Here is a 21,718-nt window from a genome sequence, read left to right on the forward strand (position 1 = left end):
AGTCGTAAGGGTCAATTACTTGAATACAACATCTAAAAGCTGAGTAATTAAGCTTACAACTGATTTATGGTTTGTTAATATTTGGCTGAGATACAACTATTTAAAAATCTGGAATCTGAGGGTGCAAAAAAATCTAAATATTGAGAAAATCCAATTTAAAGTTATCTAAAAGAAGTTCTTAGACATGCATACTACTAAGCAAAAATTAAGTTTTGAAATATTTCTGATAGTTAATTTTTACAAAATATCTGCATGGAACATGATTTTCCTTAATATCCTAATGATTTTTGGCATGAATGAAAAATCTATGATTTTGACCCATACAATGTATTCAATGTATTCATACAATGCTATTGCTATAAATATACCCCAGCGACTTAAGACTGGTTTTTGTGCTTCAGGGTCATAGATAGATAAGTACTGTTATATAATGAATTTTTTTGTACAAGTTGATTAACATGGTCAGTGTCACAAGTTCATTTATTTTATTAATGGCTTAGATATCAGTTTTATTAATTCTACACCATAGAGTTTCATTGTTTGACATTTAGAAAAGTTATCTTAAATTAAATGGATTAAATTTAAACAGCAATATTATATACACGATATTAATACATGTGAAATCCATTAATATCAAATGTTATTGATATGATGCTCGGATTTTTATATTTATAAGCGAACCCACAGCCTATGAAAGGGATTCCACGTAACGTCAGAGCGATAAATTAATATTCATGATGATAGGCGTGTTGAGAGAACGCCCCGCCCATCTTAATCCTGAACAATCCCTGAGTAAGAGCAGTGCGAACAGCGTCTTCACTACAGAGATGCGTCACAGCGTAAACACTGCTTGTTCTGTTCTGGTACCAATAAACCTGCTATTTATGGATATTTAGACAGAAGACTTGTGCACGTTGAACGAACCATGAGCACCGTATTCTGCTGTGTTTTGGGTGTATTATTCTCAGTGGCTCTTTGCACTGACTTTGAAGAGAGACCCAGCAGCTCCAGGAGGAGTGAGCAAACCATGTTTCTAAAGAGTCACAAATCACGAAGTCTGCTCAGTTTGGAGGATTTACAGGAGCCAGACCATGTCAAGATGAAAAGGAGTGAAGAATCCGCGCAAAATCAATGTCAATCACTGCACGGCTATGATTCTACTTTAAAAAACAATACTCATACGGTAGGTCACAATATCTCTTTATATTATAATATTAATGAAATATTTGGTGTATATAATTTTTGTTAAAATTATTTGGAATATATTTTATGATTTTGTGAAACATTTTTCTGTTTTGTAAGAATAACTTTAGTTCACTAAGTCTATTGATTTAGTTTAATATTTGTTTCTATTTTTGTATTTTCTTTGCATTCATTATTTTTCCTCTCTACTTCGAAAGCTCTTCCTAAATTTCTAGGAACTGTAAATCACAAAAGTGAGATCATACTACTGGCCTCCGGTCCGAGATTACCTAATAATGTACATCACTTCAGCAAGCGAATGTTATTTCTCTGTCCTTTTTTATTTCCAGATAAAGCACTCAAACAACAGGCTATTTGTGTAGTTTTCCAGATGGCTGATATCAAATAAGCATCAAAAACAAACTCGGCATGAGTTTTTGTGTTTGATGTTCCTTTAAGACATTCCACAGATTTCATCTTTATGCCAAAAGAGCAAATGCATTCATCCTCTTGATGTGCCTCTAATGTCTCTGCGAGCTGTTTCTGTTATATTTATGTACGGATGCCACAGGGTCAGGTGATTCTTCTTAACCAGATCCAGTCAGAGCTCGTTCATTACAGCAGCCCATGACTGATTACTAACCCTTAAGAAGTCAGTGAACATGCTGTATCTCTATAGCCTATATTAAATAAATCTAAACCTCTCCCCGAGCACGTTTATGTTTTACCAGCAGTTGGCATGATTCTGTAAATGATAAGCTATGTGTATATCAAGCTATATCATTCATATCAGTCCTGTTCAATGAAAAGCATCCTCTATGTATCCAGATTCAGAGCATGTTAACTCTACTTTCAGGGAAAGTGATCGGTCATGAGATTAGTCTAATTGCTGATAGAGAAGGACGGTTGTTGTTGTTAAGAAACCACACCGATCCAGTTCTTTTATAGCCAGTGCTTTTGGCTCTGGTCCTTTCACATTCCGTCCAGCATAAATGACTCTGCAAGTGAAATGTTTCCTCCAAGAAAGGAATGTTTCTGAAATGGGAAAAGGCTTGGGGCATGACAACATTGCAGTGGGCAAAGTATTTGAAGGCAACGTCTCAAAAATAATTCCTTGTTGAATTCACACCTGCGTTAACTTGCATGCAGTTTGTTTTGTAGAATTATTCCTGCCAACTGTACATGTTACGTTCCTGTGGCTGAGGTTACTTTGATTTAAAACCTTTATTTTGACCCTAAAATATTGACTTAAGGCTACTTGAGGTGGAGATTTCATATACTGTACACTGAAACACTCAATGGTGCTATTTAAACAATATATAATAATGGTAAAACTATGCTGGCAAAAGGAAACTGGTATTTCCTTCGGCCGAAAATGTTTACATGGTGCTAATCTAATCATTTTTAGGTCGTGATGAAAGGCGTTCACACTGCTGAGATGTTTACTTGTTTTAGCTTATCTACATTGTCTGCATGAAACACAAGTAAAATATTTAATCGATAGATATATTTTAATATCTTTGGTGAAGCACTGATGAAATGTTACTTTTTTGGACAATGATTTCAGCCTACCAAAACCTTGTGGGCCAAATATTTTCATTACTGGACATTTTAATAGCAATTGTTCACCCAAGCATGACATTTTGCTGAACATGTACTCACCCTCTCAGGCCATCTGAGATATAGATGAGTTTGGAGAAATTCAGCATTGCATCATTTGCTCACCACTGGATCCTTTGCAGTGAATGGGTGCCATCAGAATGAGAGCCAAACAGCTGATAAAAACATTTACAGGCAACTCCAGTCAGTTAATTAATGTCTGAATTAATGAACCGAAAACCTGTTTAATTGTAAACCAAAATTTATCTTTAAGATTTTTTAAACTATTTTCCGAACAGTTTCTTCTTGAGTCCTCTATCCTTAATCTAGCTTTCTCTGTTGAAAAAGCAAGACATGACAAGTTGTTTTGTTTTAATCCGGACAGAAATATGCACAGATCAGAAGACCCATTGGTGAGCAAGTAATGTAATGCTAAATTTCTCCAAATCTGTATCAAGAATGTTGGAAACCAAACAGTTGGCGGTAGCCATTGACTTCCGTAGATTTCTTTCCCGCTACTTTGGAAGTCTGTGGCTACCGTCAAATGTTTGGTTACCAACATTCTTCAAAATATTGTCTTTTGTGTTCAACAGAAGAAAATAAATCATACATGTTTGGAAGTTACAACCTGAGAGTGAGTAGATGATGACAGTATTTTGATTTTGGGTGAACGATATCTTTAATTAACGCTTCTCCAGTGACATGTTTCGGCTATTTCAGCATCTGTTTCATGCTAGAACACATAAACGTCTCAGCAGTGTGGATGCATTTCACAGATGAAGAAACAACTTTATCTATATTTTGAAAGGCCAGAGGGTGAGTACACCTTCAGAAAACTTTCAGAACTGTTTTTTTTATTAGTCTCTATACTGTTCTGGTTTTGATATGTTTTACTTTCTTCCCCAGATTTGAGAGCATTGAAATGTACTAGCATGCCTTTTTTCAACTAGCTGCACGATTTAAGCTGTCATTCATATGTGTAACACAAGTTAGTTAGATGCATTGACGTGTTCTGTAAACTTCTTGTTTCTAATAAAATTTCAACACCACAGTTAACACCAGTTAGGTTACCAATCATTTATAGACTAAATTATAGATAAAATGTAACTGGTTGTCAGTGATGCATCTTTTTTTATGATCTAAAGGCATTATTAAGTTGCTTACAGTGGTAAGTTTAAAGTATAAATTTCTCAATCTGTTTCAGTCCAAAATGTGCAAACAAAACCAACCATGGTGTTGCTCAAGGTCCTGCGGTCACTCGACGTTAAATCTGGCTGCTGATGGTCTTCTGCCTGATGGAATTTATGATCTGCCGGAGCAATTAGAAACTTTACAAGCTCACAGTGAAGTCTTTTTAACAAGTGCCTGTAGGTTCCTCAAATGAAGTCTGGGTGAACTTACAGTGGTATTCGTACGCATATTCAAACAGCTTTGTGGGTGAAGTTGGCGCTTGAATGATTTGAGACACTCTTTTGGTGGCTGGAAAACTTTTCGAGACTCCACTCTGGATGTTGTGCCAGTGGGGAGTTGTTTATGTGAGTCTAATGGAAACATAAACATCTAATGAACTGCTGACCTCTTACCCATTTCGCCAGGACTTTCCAGTTAAGAAAACATGGTTTAAGTTCTTGACTCCAAGATATTTCTGTGCATGTTTTTTTGATTCACGTGTTTGCATTTGCCCACCTGTCTAAATAGCACTTATTTTAAGACCAACTTGAGTCGCGTCTGTTATTAAACTCAAATTCTATTTTTTACTGTCCAGAGATGACGTCATGTTTGTTATTGGTACTGTGAATCCATTTGGATCAAGTCTAAAACTTATTTTGGCTGGACCTGAGCTTCAAAGACTGTTTACCAGTTCAGTGCAAGGGAAAGACGTCCAGGTTTTTCCTCTTCCCAGTCCTGGGGAGAGTGTATGCAGAGAAAACATTTTCTGTCCTCTGAAATACTGTTGGTTAGATGCCAGAAAAACAGCCCGAATGATGTTCCTTGTGGTTTTAACGTGTCCACTGGAGAGGGCTTGTGGAGCTAAGACCGTAGATGGGAGGTAGTATAGGCTACTGTAATTTTCTAGACATTTTTTGCCATTGTGGAGTATATTTCAGATATTTCTTTTGGAAAAGCCTGTCTGCCCTGGGATTGTTCTGGAGAATATCGAGGGCCCCATGGCCCCACACAGGTGGCCCGTCTGAGTCTTAGTAAAGCAGACATGCTTTAATATTATTTGGCTTTCTCACTGCAGGATGGGCTTTCTCTCCAAATATCCCCTTTGGGTCATCAGACCTTTGTAATCGATGCTGATCTGTGACCAGTTTACTTACCCTTTAATAGGGGTAGGGATTCATAGAGTCTGAGTCTGATTCCACGATTACCACACAGACAATTAGGAGTGTGTACCACTGCCTTAGGCTAGACACAAAAACACACATGTAAATCCTTGGAAATGTGTGGTGTGTACATGAATTCCTGTAACCATTGCAGGACTAAGGGATCTTAATATACCTGAAGAAAACTGTCACAGTTAGCACAGTGCTTCACTCTCTCTTTCTTGCTCTCTCTCAATTCAAATCAGCTATATTGGCATTGATAAACTGTACATTGTATTGCCAAGTCGTTTATATAACCAAGAAAAGAAAAAACGAAGAATAGGGAAATAAAAATTAAAATCTCTCTCTCTCTTTAAAGTACGAAAGCTTTTGCATCCTTCATATTATATATAATATATACTGGGATATTAAGGTGTTCCCGGGCCATGCGAGAGACACTCTCCAGCGTGTCCTTGGTCTTCCCCGGAGCCTCCTCCCAGTGAGACGCACCTGGAACACCTCCCTGGAACATATGCCTGAACCACCTTAAAAGCTGCATCTATCTGCCTGTCAATCTCCCGATCCATACTTCCCTCACTCGTGAACAAGACCCCAAGATACTTGAACTCCTCCACTTGAGGCAGGAGCTCTCCACCATCCTAAGGGGACAAAGCAGCCTTTTCCGGCGGAGAACCATGGCCTCAGACTTGGAGGTGCTGATTTTCATCCCAGCCGCACGCTGAAGGTCCTGGCCTGATGAAGCCAACATGACAACAGATGAATGTATATATGCTAATCACACACACACACACACACACACACACACACACACACACATATATATATATATTACATCACCAAAGTGTGGACTCATAGGTGAACCATAAGTGTATTGGACTGCATTTAGGATAGAGTCATAGAGTTGTTTAGGGCCTTTCATTGAGTCATGTGTTGTGCCTTGGTCTTCTTCAGACTAAAGGAACATTGCATACTCTCAATGTCTTTTCATCACCCTTTAATCCTCCACTGGCCAAGACTTGTTGGCGTGGTGCAGCCCATTCTTGGCAAGCCAGTTTTGTTGGCCAAGACAGGGATGTCAGCATGTTTCTTTCCCTCTGGTTTAAATATGGCAAGGAATGGAGAGGCAACCACTGTAGCCATTATTCAAAGACACATAACTGAGTAGGGAACACTGGCCCTGGAGTTTGTGCAGGTGTTTTAGATGACTTGTTCTTGCTGTTCTGGAACACTATTCAGGGGCTGTTTTGAAGTGGGTTGCATCAGAGAGGGACATTGGCTTGGTTGGTAACATGGAAACTTTTGTTCACACTTTGGATTGCAATAGTGCAAATTTCTATGGGCCTGGATGCTTTTGAGTTTCAAAAAATGCTATGGTTCTTTTGCTTCCCTGGACTAAGTACAGCTGCTTTTTAAATAAAAAAGTATGTGTAAAAATTGCAAGAAGATGTCATCACAGTGCAGAAGTGAGAAACGGGGTTCTGTAGCATGGTCATTGATCCCGAGGGGCTTTGCTGGAATTGCAGAAATGTAGAGAGGATGTGATCCATAGAAAGATATAGACAAACATGTCCATATGGACCATAAAATAGTAAATGAGATACTAAAAATGGAACTTAATGCTTGAATTAAAAACATAAATTCATATCATATCAGAAGTTTTTTCTTTACTTGTTCATGTAGATTTGTTTCCAAGAAGGTTTGATTTAATTGTATTTTATTTGATCAATTTTCATTATTTTTCAATTAATTAACAGTCCCCTGTGTATATATATAAAAAATAACAATTTATTTTATTGATTTATAAATACTTAATATTTGGCATATTTTTGCACACACCCCTGTTACCACATAATCTTCATCTATTAAACAAAAAATACCCAGGAATGTGTGGCTCTGTTCCAAAACACAGTGAGCTTTCTACATAGGAACCATTTTAATAAATCATTGGAACACTGCTGAGACAGTCTGTTCAAAATGACAACAACATTACTTTTAACCAAATTATATATTAAAAAAATGTATTATTTCCAAAAAATAATAATAATAATCTAATCCAACACTATTTTACAAGTCCCGACCAATTTGTTTGTATTTTATGAGGTGGTTAATACATACGAAGTTGTATGACCTCACTCATGATTTTGTATGTTTTCTGTGGGGTAGGTTTAGGGGCAGGGTATGGGGTGGTCATTCATATGAATTCCAAAAAATTTGCCATCTCGTAAAATACATACAAAGTTTGTACAATCAGCTCATACGAATTTGCACAAATTAACAACCCTGTGAATGTACAAATTGCCATGAGATTGGGTTGAATAATCCCAGTGTGGTTGAGAAGATTTTAAATAATAATGCTGTAATTATAATGCAGTTCTATTTTACCCTGCTGTATGTGCATTTTCCATATCAGAGCTTACAAGCTTTCAGAGCAGAGCCTGTGTATGTGTGTTTGGGCTCTCTTTATTCTTTTCCCTCCTTTTCTCTCCCACAATCTCTTGGACATCATTTGCTCTCTTGTTCTCAGTGTGTGAGGCAGATTAAAAATGTGGGGCACTCGCTCTGTTCCTCACACACACACACACACACACACACACACAGACCATCTGGGTCTCGCATTCCAGTGAATGAAACTAAAGGGAGGTTACACACTAGTCTGACAGCGGGCTTGTCCTCTTAAATGTGCCCTTACACACAAACACACACATTCCCAGGCAGTGTGGGGCGTCTGACAGCGACACAGCCATCTGTCGAATCAGCAGTGGTTTCTGTGTGCATGTCTCTACATGGTTCTGCTTCCCTGTGGAAAGATAAATCCCAGTGTTTGTGTTTTTCTTCCTAGAATCACCAGGATTTTTCTGATTAAGCACTGTAAATGTGTTTGCATAGTTGCCTATTATTACACTATTTAAATGGCATTACTAAAATAAATGTAGTGTTTTTTAGCTGATTGTTGATCGGTTTAACTTCCTAAAGCGTCTCTTTAATGTCTCGGCATGTAGAGTAAAAAGATTGAATGGAGAAAAAAACACTACCACTCACATGAATCAGGTTTAGTGTTTTAAAAGAAATCTCAAGAATGTCTAAACCGATTTAACTTAATTATTGCTCTAAATTCTTCAGAGACCAGAGTTTCTGAGCATGAGTCTTTTATTGTATGCCTACTTTTTGTATTGTACTTATTGTTGTATGTCTACTTTGTCTCCATAGAATTGAAAAGCTTAACCCTCAAATCAAAACATTTGTTTTAAAATAAAATGTGCATAAAAATGCTGTTTGCTGTCTATAATACAGTAAGGAGAATTTCTCCCATATCCTTAAAGCATGTTTTTCTCATATTCGATTTTTTTGTTGTGTTTGTGTGACAACTTTGTGCTCAGTATTGGATGTTTCTTATTATTAGCTATGCAAAGCTGTGGTTTAGAGTCCTGTTTTTAGTTTTATATTTTAGTCTGATTTCAGCCTGCAATCTCATCCCTGTGGACTACAGTTAAACAGCCTGTGGTGTTTAGTTTCACCACAGAAGCGATCTGAAAACAGACTTGCTCTTGGACTGAGAGAGCGGGAGAGAGAACAATATTACATGAGATATTCAAGAAAATGAATGTTTTGCATTAGTTTGAATTTATTTTGATTTATGCAGGTTATTTTTGGAGAGATAATTTGATAAGCACACATCACCGGTGCAGGGATTATGAAGATCATTCATCTCCAGACTTTTAACTGCAATGTTTAGTTGCAGTTGTGCCATCTTTATTATGTCTCTACTTCTCTTTTTCAGCATAACTTCAATGACCTGAGTGGCACGGTGTCTCTGGCCTGGGTTGGAGACTACACAGGGGTGAGACAAATTTGACTAATTATCTAACATAAAAATACAGTACCATAGGATGAACAATGTTTAATTTAAATGCATCAAGGTTTGGTAAAATAGGGATTAGCAATTAATGGTGAATTGCTTAATGGTGTATTTATACTATTCTTAAAAAAGGCAGCATTAAATTGCAAATTAATGCTGTTCTTTTGAGCAGCACAGCTGTTTTCAACATTGACAATAATATTTTTTTCTTCAGCAGCAAATCAGAGTATTAGAATGATTTCTGAAAGATCATGTGACACTTAAGACTGAAGTATTGATACCAGAATTTTAGCTTTGCATCACAGGAATAAATTACATTTAAAGTACCGGTATATTCCAATAGAAAACATTGCTAAAAATTTTGGAACAGTAGTGTAATCTACACTATAACGTGAGGCCTTTATCATATTAGTGTGACATATAGTGTAAAAAAAAACTACTGCATCAGATGTTGTAATGCCACACCAAATTATCTTTTGTGCTTTAAATGTAGGCCAATCTATGGCCTTATTATAGTAATTTAGCATCCTCATAACAAACCCACCATGACATATAGCATTGCACCACTGAAAACAAAAGTCAGCACTTATTGCAATTTTTTGTAAATATCATCACAATAAACTTTTATTGTGCTTTAAAATTGATATGACAAAACGTTTTTATATTCGAACCATGTTTCAAATATTTCCAAATAGGACAAAAATCTTAGCACATAGAAATATTTTAGCCCTGATTTAAATAATTTGGGATTTGAACCAACAACCTTCCGATTAGTCCCAATCCCTCAAATTCACTCAGCTACTATGTTTTCTAGCCAGCAGCCCGTAGCTGTTCTGCGGTCACTTCATGATCTGACTCGCAGGAATCTGGCCCCTACAATCACATGTCAGTGTGAAACAGGAAAAAGTGAACTCTTCAGAGCTTAGCTTGACAAGACCTCAAACCTTCATTTAGCACCAACAACACTAGAGGCTGAATCCGTTTCTACGGATGTACAAGCTGTAATTACTCCTCCAGCCCAGCCTTCACCCAACAACAACACTCAAATGCATTTCTCTTAACTCTGTGCAAACACTTTCAAAGAATGGCGTCTTTTGAGACAACTTTTCTACTTTTGAGGTGTCATAATTAGCACCTTTCTGGCAATTACTTATTGCACTTCTGACAAATACGGTTTTATTTTTTTCAGACTTGTAAAAAAAGTACTTTCCCGAAATAATTATTTGGTAGAAAAAACATTAAAACTGATACTATTTATGTTTTTATAGACAGAAATTTAGGGTGGGACACGATGAAGGGCTCGCCCCTGTGTTGTAAATAACCTTTATTTTACATTTTCATTATTGAATGGACTAAAATATGTATAGTACAGGATGAGTCAATCATATTTTGGTCTTTTTTTTCCCCAAGAGAAAGGATGAAAGATGAATTATTTACTTTCTGTTAAGTACATTTTTTTTTCATGCCATTCTTTATTTTCATTCAAATATTTTTTACTTTTTTTCCCATTGACCCTTGTTTAAAAACCTCTAGCCTAGCAAATTCATCTGCCCTGAAAACTAACGAACATTTACTAAAAACCACTAAGCTGATGTGATATTTAATACAAGAGTCATCAAAAATGGCATTAAAAAAAAAAAAGTAATATTTTTAAAATTTAATTTATTCTGCTTCTGAAATTTATTTTTCACCTAACACTTTAACAGTGTGGACTATTGATTAATGTTAATAATCGATTAATTACTAGGTAAATGTGTCACATTATGGAAGTAGAATAGAATGTACATACCATTTAATTTTGACTTTAAAAGATAGAGACAGGAGTTTAATGAGAACGGTTCACCGTCCAATCAGAATCTTCTCGGGAAGCAGCAAGCGCCTGAGTTTGAGTGATAACCGGTTACATTTTGTGTGAAGGGTGAGATTGTGTCTGTGCTCAGATCCAGGCATGTGTCCCGCAGTCTCTCATCCGAGCCAGAGTTGAAATCTCTGTGAATGCTTCACTGCACTCCGAGTCTTTCACATGCACATGCTAAAATCTCCACCGTGCCCTTCTCCTTTGCAGGTTCTGCTGGTGCTGACCACCTTCCAGGTTCCTCTCTTTATCATGCGGTTTGGTCAATCCAGACTGTACAGAAGGTAAGAGTGAGTTTCAGAACAGAGTCCAAGCTCTAGCTCGAGTGATTTAGCAGTTTTTAATGCTACAATTCATAGAGTGTAATGAATCCTTTCACTTTCAGTGCTGTGTTTGTCTTCCATAAATGTTAGTACACATCTGGTCAATGTTTTTTTTTTTTTTGCTCTATCACATGATCCATAACTCCCTCTTATCTCTTCTGGGTCAGTGAAGACTATGGAAAGACATTCCAGGACATCACCGACCTCATTAACAACACCTTCATACAGACAGAGTTTGGCATCGCAATTGGTCCCGAAAATTCAGGGAAGGTGAAGATTTACTTTTACTCTGTAATATTAAACTCTTCTGAAAGGAATATTCCAGGTTATTTCCAATGTAATGAAAGTGTCTGTGGTGTGCTGTGAAATTTTGATGTGTGTAAAAGCAAACAGCAAGTTCATACAGGTGATAAAGTAGTCCCACCTCTAAAGGATGGGCTCTAGTAACAATCATACACTACTATTCAAAGGTTTATGCTCATTTAGTTGAGAAATTATTACTTTTATTGAGCAAAAGTGACAGTAAAGATTTACATTTTTTATAAATGTTTTTATAAACGAATGCTTTATTAAATGCTGCTTTGCTTAGCATTCTAATCATTGAGCAGTCCTGAAAAAATATATGACAGTTTCTTTCCACAACAATTTTAAGCAGCACAACTGTTTTCAATATAATGAGAAGAAACTGCTCTAGTTTTTGGCAGAGCAGTGTTTTTTATATTAAAGATGTATGCTTCAACAAAAATTCATCTTTTAATAGCTTCTCTCTCCATTATAGTTTCCTCCACTTGACTAATCATTTGATTAAATACTGAACAGGTTTATGATCTGACCCACAGGTGATCCTCACAGGTGATCTAACTGAGGGGAGAGTTACCAAAATCTTCCGTTCGGTTGATTTCGGCAAGAGCTTTGTGACCTCTGAGCTTCCCTTCCATCCGTTAATGCAGATCAGATACAACCCCAGAGACAGCAACATACTCGTGGTCTACAGCATCAATGTAAAAACCCTTACACTTTAGTTTCCTACTGTTTCATGCAAAAGAACATGTACTCACACACTTTTCTTGTTTTTTCAGTATGACTTGTGGCTGTCTGAAGACTTCGGAGCCAGTTGGAGGAAGATCCATGAGAGGGTGTGTCTTATGAAATGGTATGACCAGGTTTGGTTTTTCATATGGCAAAGGTGTGGCTCCATTATAACACAATTTCCAACTAGTCCTTTGAGCTTTACAGATCTAACAATTAAAAAATATATTCTTGATCACATTTGATTTTGTTTACTGAAGAAATTGAGGCCTTTAGTTAGATCTGTAGTAGCCATCTTATATAGGACCATCCTTGACAGAGATAGCTTTTGACTGCAGTGGTGAATTCAGCATGGACAGATCCAAATTTATCTGCTTGCCTGTCATTTCAGGGGAATTGATGACGCTATTTTCTTAACCACAAATCCCAATGGATCCTGCAGTGAGTGGCTTTTAAGGATTTGAACAGGGTCGGAAATGGAAAGACGCTTCCTTCTTGTTGTTCCTCATTGAATTTCTCTCTCTCTCTCTCAGGTGACCGGGGAACGCTTGAGCTGAGGAAATCTTTAGACTATGGCAAAACATTCAAAACTATAGGAAGCAGGATTTATTCCTTTGGCCTTGGTGGACGCTTTGTTTTTGCCTCAATCATGACTGACTTGGTGAGCTCTTATGATGTACTGTGTGTAATTCTGTTCCAAAATCAAGTTAGATTACATAAAAAAAAAGAGAGATAGGCCTACTTTTGACCAAAATCATTACATACACACTACTGTTAAAAAGTTTGGGGCTGCAAAGAAGTCACTTATGCTCACCAAGCCTGCATTTATAGGATCAAAAATACACAGTAAGTGCAGCATCACATTAGGTCTTTTACTAGAGCTGTGTCAAGCGAGATTGAAATCACACGCAGATATCAAGAACAGTTCTTTTCTCTTGCAGGGTTCCACACGCATGATTCACGTCTCAGTAGATCAGGGGGAAACCTGGGATATGGCTCAACTCCCCACCGTTGGACACGAGCAGTTTTACTCCATTCTAGCCGCAAACAACGACATGATCTTCATGCACGTAGACGAACCTGGAGGTGAAGCAAATGTTCATTGTTCCGCGAAATAAATGTACTATTTGAAATAATAATGTGTCTTTGCAGTATCCAGATATACTGTATATCGTATTGCTGAGACCTGAGGTTTGGATCAGTTTCATTTGAATAATATTTGTATCCTTCTATAGTACTTAGCTAGCTAGCTTTTATTTATTAGATTAGCTTTCATTTTTATATTTTCAGTTTTCAATTTCCATTCATTTTCAATTTAAATTTTAAGTTTAAGCATCTGTTAGTTTAAGTATGAGTTTGTTTGTTTTTATTTTATAATTTGCTTTAGTTTTTTAGTCTTATTTACTTACTAACTTTACTCATTAACATATTTTACTACAACATTTAAGTTTTGCCTAATGTTTATACTTCATGTCAGCTTCATTTCAATCATTGATTTTGGTAACAATAACTGCACTGGTTTGGATTTTGTGTATGTTTTTAAATAAAACCTTAAAAAATGAGAAAACATGATGTTTCTGTGCTGTGTGTCTAATATTCCAGGCCGGCCAGTATTATAACCTAAGGACTAACAATTGTATTTACTCCATCAGACTCCGGAATTGGTACCATATATGTGTCAGATGACCGAGGTATAGTGTTTTCCAAGTCTCTGGAACGTCATTTGTACACCACTACAGGCGGAGACACAGACTTCACCAACATCACCTCTTTGAGGGGCGTATATATGACCAGTGTGCTCACCGTGGGTAAGCCTGTGACTGTAATCATAACAACACTTTAAGGAAGAATCAACATAAAACACATTGTCTGATGTGTGTCTTCCCTCTCCAGATGGCTCTGTGCAGACAGTGATCACATTTAATCAAGGTGGAGAGTGGCAAACACTGCAGAAACCCTGGAACGGAGAGTGTGACTCCACTACTGTGCACCCGGACAAAGTGAGAGCCTCACAGAAACCACACAGCCAGAATGTAAACTTTATTTTAGACAAAAATCATGGAGAAAACACTGAATGACAACAATGAATAAGAAATCATCATTAAGTCCTTAAGCAGGCCTGTATATTACCGAATATTTAATATGTTCATTGCGCTATTATTGAATAGTTCATAATTCTAAATGCTTTCTCAGAGCTAAAACACTTGGCATTGTGAAACTGCAATAACTATTTAAACCTTTTGAAATGCTTTCAGTGTTGCCGTCTTGAACGTTGTCTGTTCTGTTGTGGATAAGTGAATGATTTTATGCAAATGTATGACGAAATATTTATTTTGTTCCTGAAAATAAGCACCTGAATTGCAGAAACTGGATATATGTGTGTGATTTCATGTTAATGTCATGTGCATCTCTGTCTTCTACAGTGTAGTCTGTATATCCATGCCTCCTACAGCATCTCTATAAAACTGAACGTGCCCATGCAGCCCCTCTCCGAGCCCAATGCCGTGGGACTCATCCTGGCACATGGTGATTACAGCCCACATTTCTCCATCACATGTCTTTCTACAAGGCAAAACTATCCCTGAATCACATTCAGTGTAAACCTCAGTATAACCATTTTCACCACCTCCAACTTTCAGGATAATAAAGAGAGTTTTATTAGATCATGAGTTTTACAAAACTGCTGCATTTCTCTTTTCGATCTGCTCTTTCGTCAGGGAGTGTGGGAGGTGCAGTTTCTGTGCTTTCTCCAGACGTCTATGTGTCTGATGACGGGGGTTACACATGGTTTCAGGCACTGAAAGGCCCCCATCACTACGCCATCCTGGATTCAGGAGGCTTGCTTGTAGCGGTGGAGCACAACCCCTCACACCCCATTTCACAGATCAAGTGAGCTTTCTAGCTAACATTTATGTGTGTTTATAATGATTTGACCTCCACATGAGAGATAAATGTTCCAATGTTACAAAAGGTAATATTATAACAAATGTATTTAAATGGTTATGTCTGGTTGACATGAATAGAAAGTAATTGATTTTGTATTAAATTAAATGAACATTATAAAAAAATAAAGACAGGAAAGATCATCACTTTACTAAAAAAAAAAAAAGTATATATAAAATGTAAAAAACTATATATATTTTATTTATTTTATGTATTTAAAGGGATAGTTCACCCAAAAATGAAAATTCTGTCATTAATTACTCCTTCATGTCGTTCCAAATCCGTAAGACCTTCGTTCATCTTCAGAACACAAATAAAGAGAGAGACGGAGTAACAAATAAAGATATTTTTGATTTTATTCAAATAAATAATAATGACCCAGCAGCTGCTTCATAGACCTTGATATTTTAGCCTTAGAAAAAAAGTGTTATGTCATTTTTTTTTATGTTTAGAAGTGGCAAAGTGACTGAAAAAAAAAAGGAATGGTTTGATAAGGGGCACATCAAACATTATGCCAATCAAGACAATTAATGTAATATAGGTTTGTCTATATAAATTAACATTAATGAATATGATCTGAATATTTATTTGATCTTATGATCTGAATTATTATTTAAAATTTAATTATTCAGGGGTTGACTTGATGACCATGTAGAATCTACTGTATAGGCCTATGTGTTTCTGCTCATTTTAGTATACAAAACATATATATTAATGCCCAGTTTCAGGGACAATGTTAAGGTCTTGTCCCAGACTAAAATGCATGTTTGAGCTCTCTTAACCTCAAGCAACTTTCAACTGACATACTATCTTAATAAATAAATAATATCATAATATAACCTCCCCCTAATCCACTCTCCCCAATTATTTTTATCCTTATGGCGAAAATGAATCTAGCAGCCTGTGTGTAATGTGCTCTGCTGTACTACTTGTCCTTCTCATTCTGCACCAGTACAAATTCCTGCACGCATTTTGCTTGCTTGAGTGTTTCTGCATTATATGATTGGCTTTGAAATATAAATCACCGCACGTTTCTGAAAGAAAAAAAAAACGTGACTTGTATTTGTGAAAATATCACAGTTGGGAGATTTATAAAGAGTGGTTCTGTGCATTATTACAGCTCTAAAGCCCTGTTTACACCAAGAACGATAACTATAAAGATAACTATAAAGATAACGATATTAGCTTCCACACCAGCGAACGATATCGTCTGTTTATTCTGAGCACATGTGCGTCCACTTTAAATCCTCGAGCTTGTTACAGCAGGATGGATTCTGATTGGATGTCAATGTTTATATCGTTCATCAGCTGGAAAAAAAAATCATTCTGAAAATGATTCCAACGATACCTTTTCTCTATGCCTTTATCGTTATCTTTATAGTTATCATGCTTGGTGTGAACGGGCCTTAATGCTATTCAATTGATGATGATGAATCATAGATAAAAAAAAAAAATAACAAAGAAAGTAACAAAAACTGGTAAAATAAATTTTAATGGGCATAAGTAAGTGTGAAAATAACCGAAGGATATAAAGTCATGAAGTTAACCAGCTACCATTATACATATTCTTCTGGTTTCTGTACCCAATATTTAAAAAATTTACAAATGCAATGAAAATATCGGTATCGGTACTCTGTATCGGCAAGTACCAAAAATAAAAGTATTGGTATCGGGCGAGTACTGGAAAAAGTGGTATCAGTAGATCCCTAGTTAAAAAAGTTAATGTGACATCAGTGGTTCAACCTTAAATTTATGAAGCTATGAGAATACTTTTTGTGTGCAAAGAGATGAAAAATAACGAATGTATTAAACTATTTCTTCTCTTCTTTGTCAGTCTTCGATACATGTTCATGATAGTACCACGATGCATGTGTGTGGTGCTGCTGACGCAGAACCCGGATGCGCTGCGGCTTGTTTTACGAGCAGAGGAATGCACACGCATGCGTCGTGGTGCTGTCAGGAACGAGCATTGAAGATTGACATGAAAGAGAAGAAATACATTTGTTGTTTTTGTTTTCTTTGCATACAAATAGTATTCTTGTAGCTTCATAAAATTAAGTTGAACCAATGATGTCACTGGACTATTAATTTGCATTATAAAGATGAACGTCTTTATACGTATATTTTCTAAACGAGGTTTAGAAAGACATGATTATAAGTATTAAATGATGAATAAATAAATGAATTTTCACTTTTGGGTAAACTAACCCTTTAAAATGAAATCTTTTATAATAAATATATTTAATTCACATTTAATTCTTAATATTTACATTTATTTTCACTAGATTTTCCACTGATGAAGGTCAGTGTTGGCATGTGCATAACTTCACTGATGATCCAATGTACTTCACTGGGCTGGCATCCGAACCTGGTGCCCGTTCCATGAATATCAGCCTTTGGGGCTACAGGGAAACTTTCCTGAATCAGAACTGGGTTTCTGTCACTGTTGACTTCAGGCAGTTGCTCTCTAGAGACTGTGAGTGATATATTATCTCTAAAAAGTGTTTCATAAACTAATAAAAACATACAGAATCCAGTCCAGAAGAGCATTCTTTAAATGGGTAAACAGTGCCCTGAACTAACCAAATACTACTGCTGCAGGTCAGGAGAATGACTACATCCAGTGGCTCGCTCACTCAAGCGATATTAACGACCCCACTGATGGGTGCATCCTGGGATACAAGGAAAGGTTCTTACGGTTACGAAAAGACTCAGTCTGCTGGAACGGGCGGGATTACATTGTCACCAAGGAGCCTACGATTTGTCCCTGCACCCTTACTGACTTTCAGTGGTACGAACACATACACACCTATCAATTGCTCTCAATAAAGTACAGTGTGATTGATTCATATTAATCATGACAAACATTCCGTCTGTGATTCCAGTCATTGTCTCTCTCTCTTCCTGCAGTGACTTTGGATTCTATCATGCGGAAAACAGCTCTGTGTGTGTGGAGCAGCCTGACCTTATTGGCCATTCACTGGAGTTCTGCCTCCATGGACGCAAAGAGCAGCTTCAGACCAGCGGGTAACAAATCACTCTATTTCCACTGCACAGGAGTTGAATTGAAATGTTCGGCAGGTGTAAGCAATTTTTTTGCATACATTGCTGTGCTAGAAAATCTATAAGCCTGATTTACTTTACAAAATTGTGGCATAAGAGTTAATGTTTTAATCACAGAATTATTTAAGTGCTAAACATTCTACTTTCCGTGATTGTAGTTACCGGAAAATTCCCGGAGATCACTGTGAAGGAGGAATAACTCCAGAACGAAAAGAGATTGATCTGAGTAAGAAATGCGTTAGTAATTTGCCGAGGACAGAGCTACTGGTAGGTTTCTATTGTATTATTATCAATGTTAAAATATACAGTAAAAACAGTGAAAAATTATTACAATTCGAAAGAACTGTTTTACTGATTTCAAAGTGTATTTTATTCTTATGATGCCAAGCTGGATTTACAGACAGTCTTCAGTGTCACATGATCCTTCGGAAATCATTCTAATATGCTGATTTGATTCTGAAGAACCTTTCTTCTTATTATCAGTGTTTTAAAACTGTTGTGCTGCTAAAGAGTTATGTGGAAACTGTTATATGTTTTGTAGAAATTCTTTGCTGAATAGAAAGTTCAAAAGAACATTTATTTAAAATAGAAATTTTTTGCAACATTATAAATGTCTTTTACTGTCCCTTTTGATCGATTTAATGCATATTTGCCAAATATGAAAAAAATTAGAATGTTTTAATGATTGTTTAAAAAACAAAACTCCACAAAATGATCTTTCCCATCGTTCATGTTTCAGACAGAAGAACATTCATTCCATTCGGCTCCTATAATCGCTGTGGTCATCGCTGTTCTGTTGATCAGTGCCGTTGCTGGTGTTATTTTCATCAAAAAATATGTCTGTGGAGGAAGGTTTGTGCCCCCATGTTCCTAAACATCATTTATATTATTCAAAAATGTTATTATTATACTATTGTTTTATCGTGCAGTACATTTTAGAAGTTCATACAGTTTGTCTTATCTGTCTTATGGCTTCTTTTTAATGTCTTCGATAGGTTCCTGGTGCACAGGTACTCCGTATTAAAGCAGCACGCAGAAGCTAACGGTATCTATGGTGTGGAGGACCTGGACACACTGGAGGGTGACAAGACACACTACCATCATGATTCAGATGAGGTACATACTACCACTCACTGGTAAAAACACAATTCAGTTAAAGTCTTTGAATAAATCTGGTCATTATGTTTTTGGCATCTGTAGGACCTCCTAGAGTGACAGACACATGGATCATCATAAGACAGGAGATAAAAGAGAAACCACAATGCCTACCCTGCCCAAGACCTTCTATGTGTGTACATTCTGACCAATCGATTTGCTTCTGGCTACTTGGGGAAAGATTTTCAGTGATTCAGCACAGCAGGATTGACTGCAAGGACAGAAATGGCGAAAAACACGCATTTTCATAAAAGCATCTCCCTAAGGGGTTTTCTAATCCTCAGCTGAATCTTTTTCATCAATCATTTCATGTTATGGATTTGGGGTGCACAAAGGATTTGAAGCAATTATGTTGCCATATATTTCAAATTTATGCGAGTTGATGCCCAAAATCTGATGGCTGAGGAGTATTATTTAACTAAGCAGTACTTTGAAGGCCACTATAATTGGAGTATAATTTACAGAAAAAAAGGATACATCAGACATGAGCTTTGTTAAAACTGATGTAAGTGCTTATTTTTTCATGCCTGATTTCCTGCATCAGGTATTAAACTTCACCAAAGGATTTTCAGCTTTGTTTTCTTCGTTTTGCATATTAGGATGGTTTGAAGTATCTTGAAGCCTGTTTTTTTCTTTTTCTTTTTCTTTTTTTAATCCATTATAAAAAATAGAAGTGTTTTCAGAAAATAACTCATCATTTCCAGAGTTATTGTCTGAGCAAATCTGGATGAAGGTGAAGTGTTTAAAGGTAATATGTAATATTCCCTGGAAGCTTCATGTGTGAGTTTCACGATAGACTGAGACTTGTTTATAAAGTTTGTAGGCTTTATTCTACTAACATAACATCCCTGAGGATTACAGTTCGGATCTCCAAGAAACTAGTTTAGCCAAGCTTTAGTCATTCCATAAGTCAAACTGGACTTTTGTCTTGTTGCCTGCCATTGCTGTTTGCTAAAATATACAATGCACTTGGCATATCTTCAATGCACAAGTTATAATACATTCTCCAGCATTCTTCATTTTTCAGTATTACCAATGCTATTCTCTGATGGTACAGTATCATTTGATGCAAAAAAAGATGGCACATTGTGTGGTTTTCAGTCATCTTATTATAGTGCACCTTACACATAATGGATCTTAGAGATATAATAGTAACATGGTATCAATCTGACACCTTGTTGCTAAGTCAGCAATAACTGTATATTCAATAACAAGACGATATTTAATGTTAATTGTGACATTAAGTGTTCTTTTCTTATTCAGAACAACAACTCATCCTTCATTAGGATGTTGACAACATTAAGTGCATCTATTTAGCAGCATAATCAAATATGAAAATGTATATATTTTTTGGTCTGTATTGACTGTCAACTCATAAATAAGCTAATTTGTAGTCAGTAAGCTGATTAAGATATGAGTGCATTTTTTTTCCCTGCACAGATAATAGATACAGATACCTCAGGGTTTATAGAAGACAGTGGGCCACACATTTCATTGATGGGTTTGCATTTTGAAAGCAGGGTCCTCAGGTTTGAGATGGATAAACTTGGCTTTTCTGAAGTCATGTGTAAAATGCTGTACCATTAAATGTGACTGCCAACAACAATAAAACAAACAAACAAAAAACTTTTCATAATGTCCATGCTCATTGGATTTCCTTGAATCAAATGGGATCTTAATACACCTTGATGAACTGAATTCGCAAAGACTTAAAGAGGAGTATTGCCTCTCTTATTAAAGCGGGTTTTAAAAAACATCCCTGAAATTGGAAGTTTTGTAGTCTCCAACCTATTGTCCCCAGTTTTGCATTGTACTGAGAAACAGGGTTAATAAACAGCAGCAGCTGGCTAATGTCAAACAGCAATGCACTTGTATTTTCAAACATGTAAATAGAATTAGAGCTGCGAGTATTTAATGTGCAGAATAAAATCTGATTGTAAACCGATGTACAAATGTTATTTTTCATCTCAGTTAATATCACATGAAAATTATTTAACTTGAATAAAATAGCATATGGTATAATAATAGATTTAAATCTAAATGTGTTTGCCACAGATATTAAAGTATAATGGCTAGGTTTTCTTCCCTTTTTTTTTTTTTTTTTTTTTGAAGAAGAAGAAGAAGAAGAACAAAATCTGCCACGAAATCAGAAAACATGTCTCCGGAAACCACATTTGCTTAAAACATAAAAGGATTAATTAATTAAAATAAATAAACAAGCTATATTTACTCTAATTGATCATTCATTCGATTCTAAAATAATTTATATATATATATATATATATATATATATATATATATATATATATATATATATATATATATATATATATATATATATATATATATATGAAGAGGTCCATCTGAAATTTTCATTTAAAAT

The 21,718-nt window shown here is 36.1% G+C and overlaps 1 protein-coding gene across 1 annotated transcript; it reads left to right on the plus strand.

Moving 5' to 3' along the window:
* The first annotated feature begins 787 nt into the window (after window positions 1–787).
* On the plus strand, window positions 788–20,971 carry sort1a (sortilin 1a). Its single transcript, XM_026275178.1, has 20 exons — window positions 788–1,183; window positions 8,890–8,949; window positions 11,033–11,106; window positions 11,313–11,415; window positions 11,985–12,146; window positions 12,225–12,298; window positions 12,566–12,615; window positions 12,708–12,835; window positions 13,116–13,260; window positions 13,827–13,982; window positions 14,068–14,174; window positions 14,598–14,700; window positions 14,892–15,063; window positions 17,403–17,593; window positions 17,719–17,908; window positions 18,028–18,144; window positions 18,339–18,447; window positions 18,920–19,032; window positions 19,176–19,296; window positions 19,381–20,971. Exons 1-20 carry the CDS (start codon window positions 926–928, stop codon window positions 19,393–19,395), a joined length of 2,448 nt encoding a protein of 815 aa, XP_026130963.1. The 5' UTR covers window positions 788–925; the 3' UTR covers window positions 19,396–20,971.
* Window positions 20,972–21,718: the final 747 nt, after the last annotated feature.

The sequence above is a fragment of the Carassius auratus genome, chromosome 11 (genome assembly GCF_003368295.1).
Source record: "Carassius auratus strain Wakin chromosome 11, ASM336829v1, whole genome shotgun sequence".
In the NCBI taxonomy this organism is placed as follows: Eukaryota; Metazoa; Chordata; class Actinopteri; order Cypriniformes; family Cyprinidae; genus Carassius; species Carassius auratus.

Excerpts from the sequence above, each read along its gene's own strand:
- sort1a (XM_026275178.1), top strand. The coding sequence starts at position 926 with ATGAGCACCGTATTCTGCTGTGTTTTGGGTGTATTATTCTCAGTGGCT. Across the intron at positions 12,147-12,224 it reads TCGTGGTCTACAGCATCAAT|TATGACTTGTGGCTGTCTGA; the intron begins GTAAAAACCCTT and ends TTGTTTTTTCAG. Across the intron at positions 15,064-17,402 it reads CACCCCATTTCACAGATCAA|ATTTTCCACTGATGAAGGTC; the intron begins GTGAGCTTTCTA and ends TATTTTCACTAG.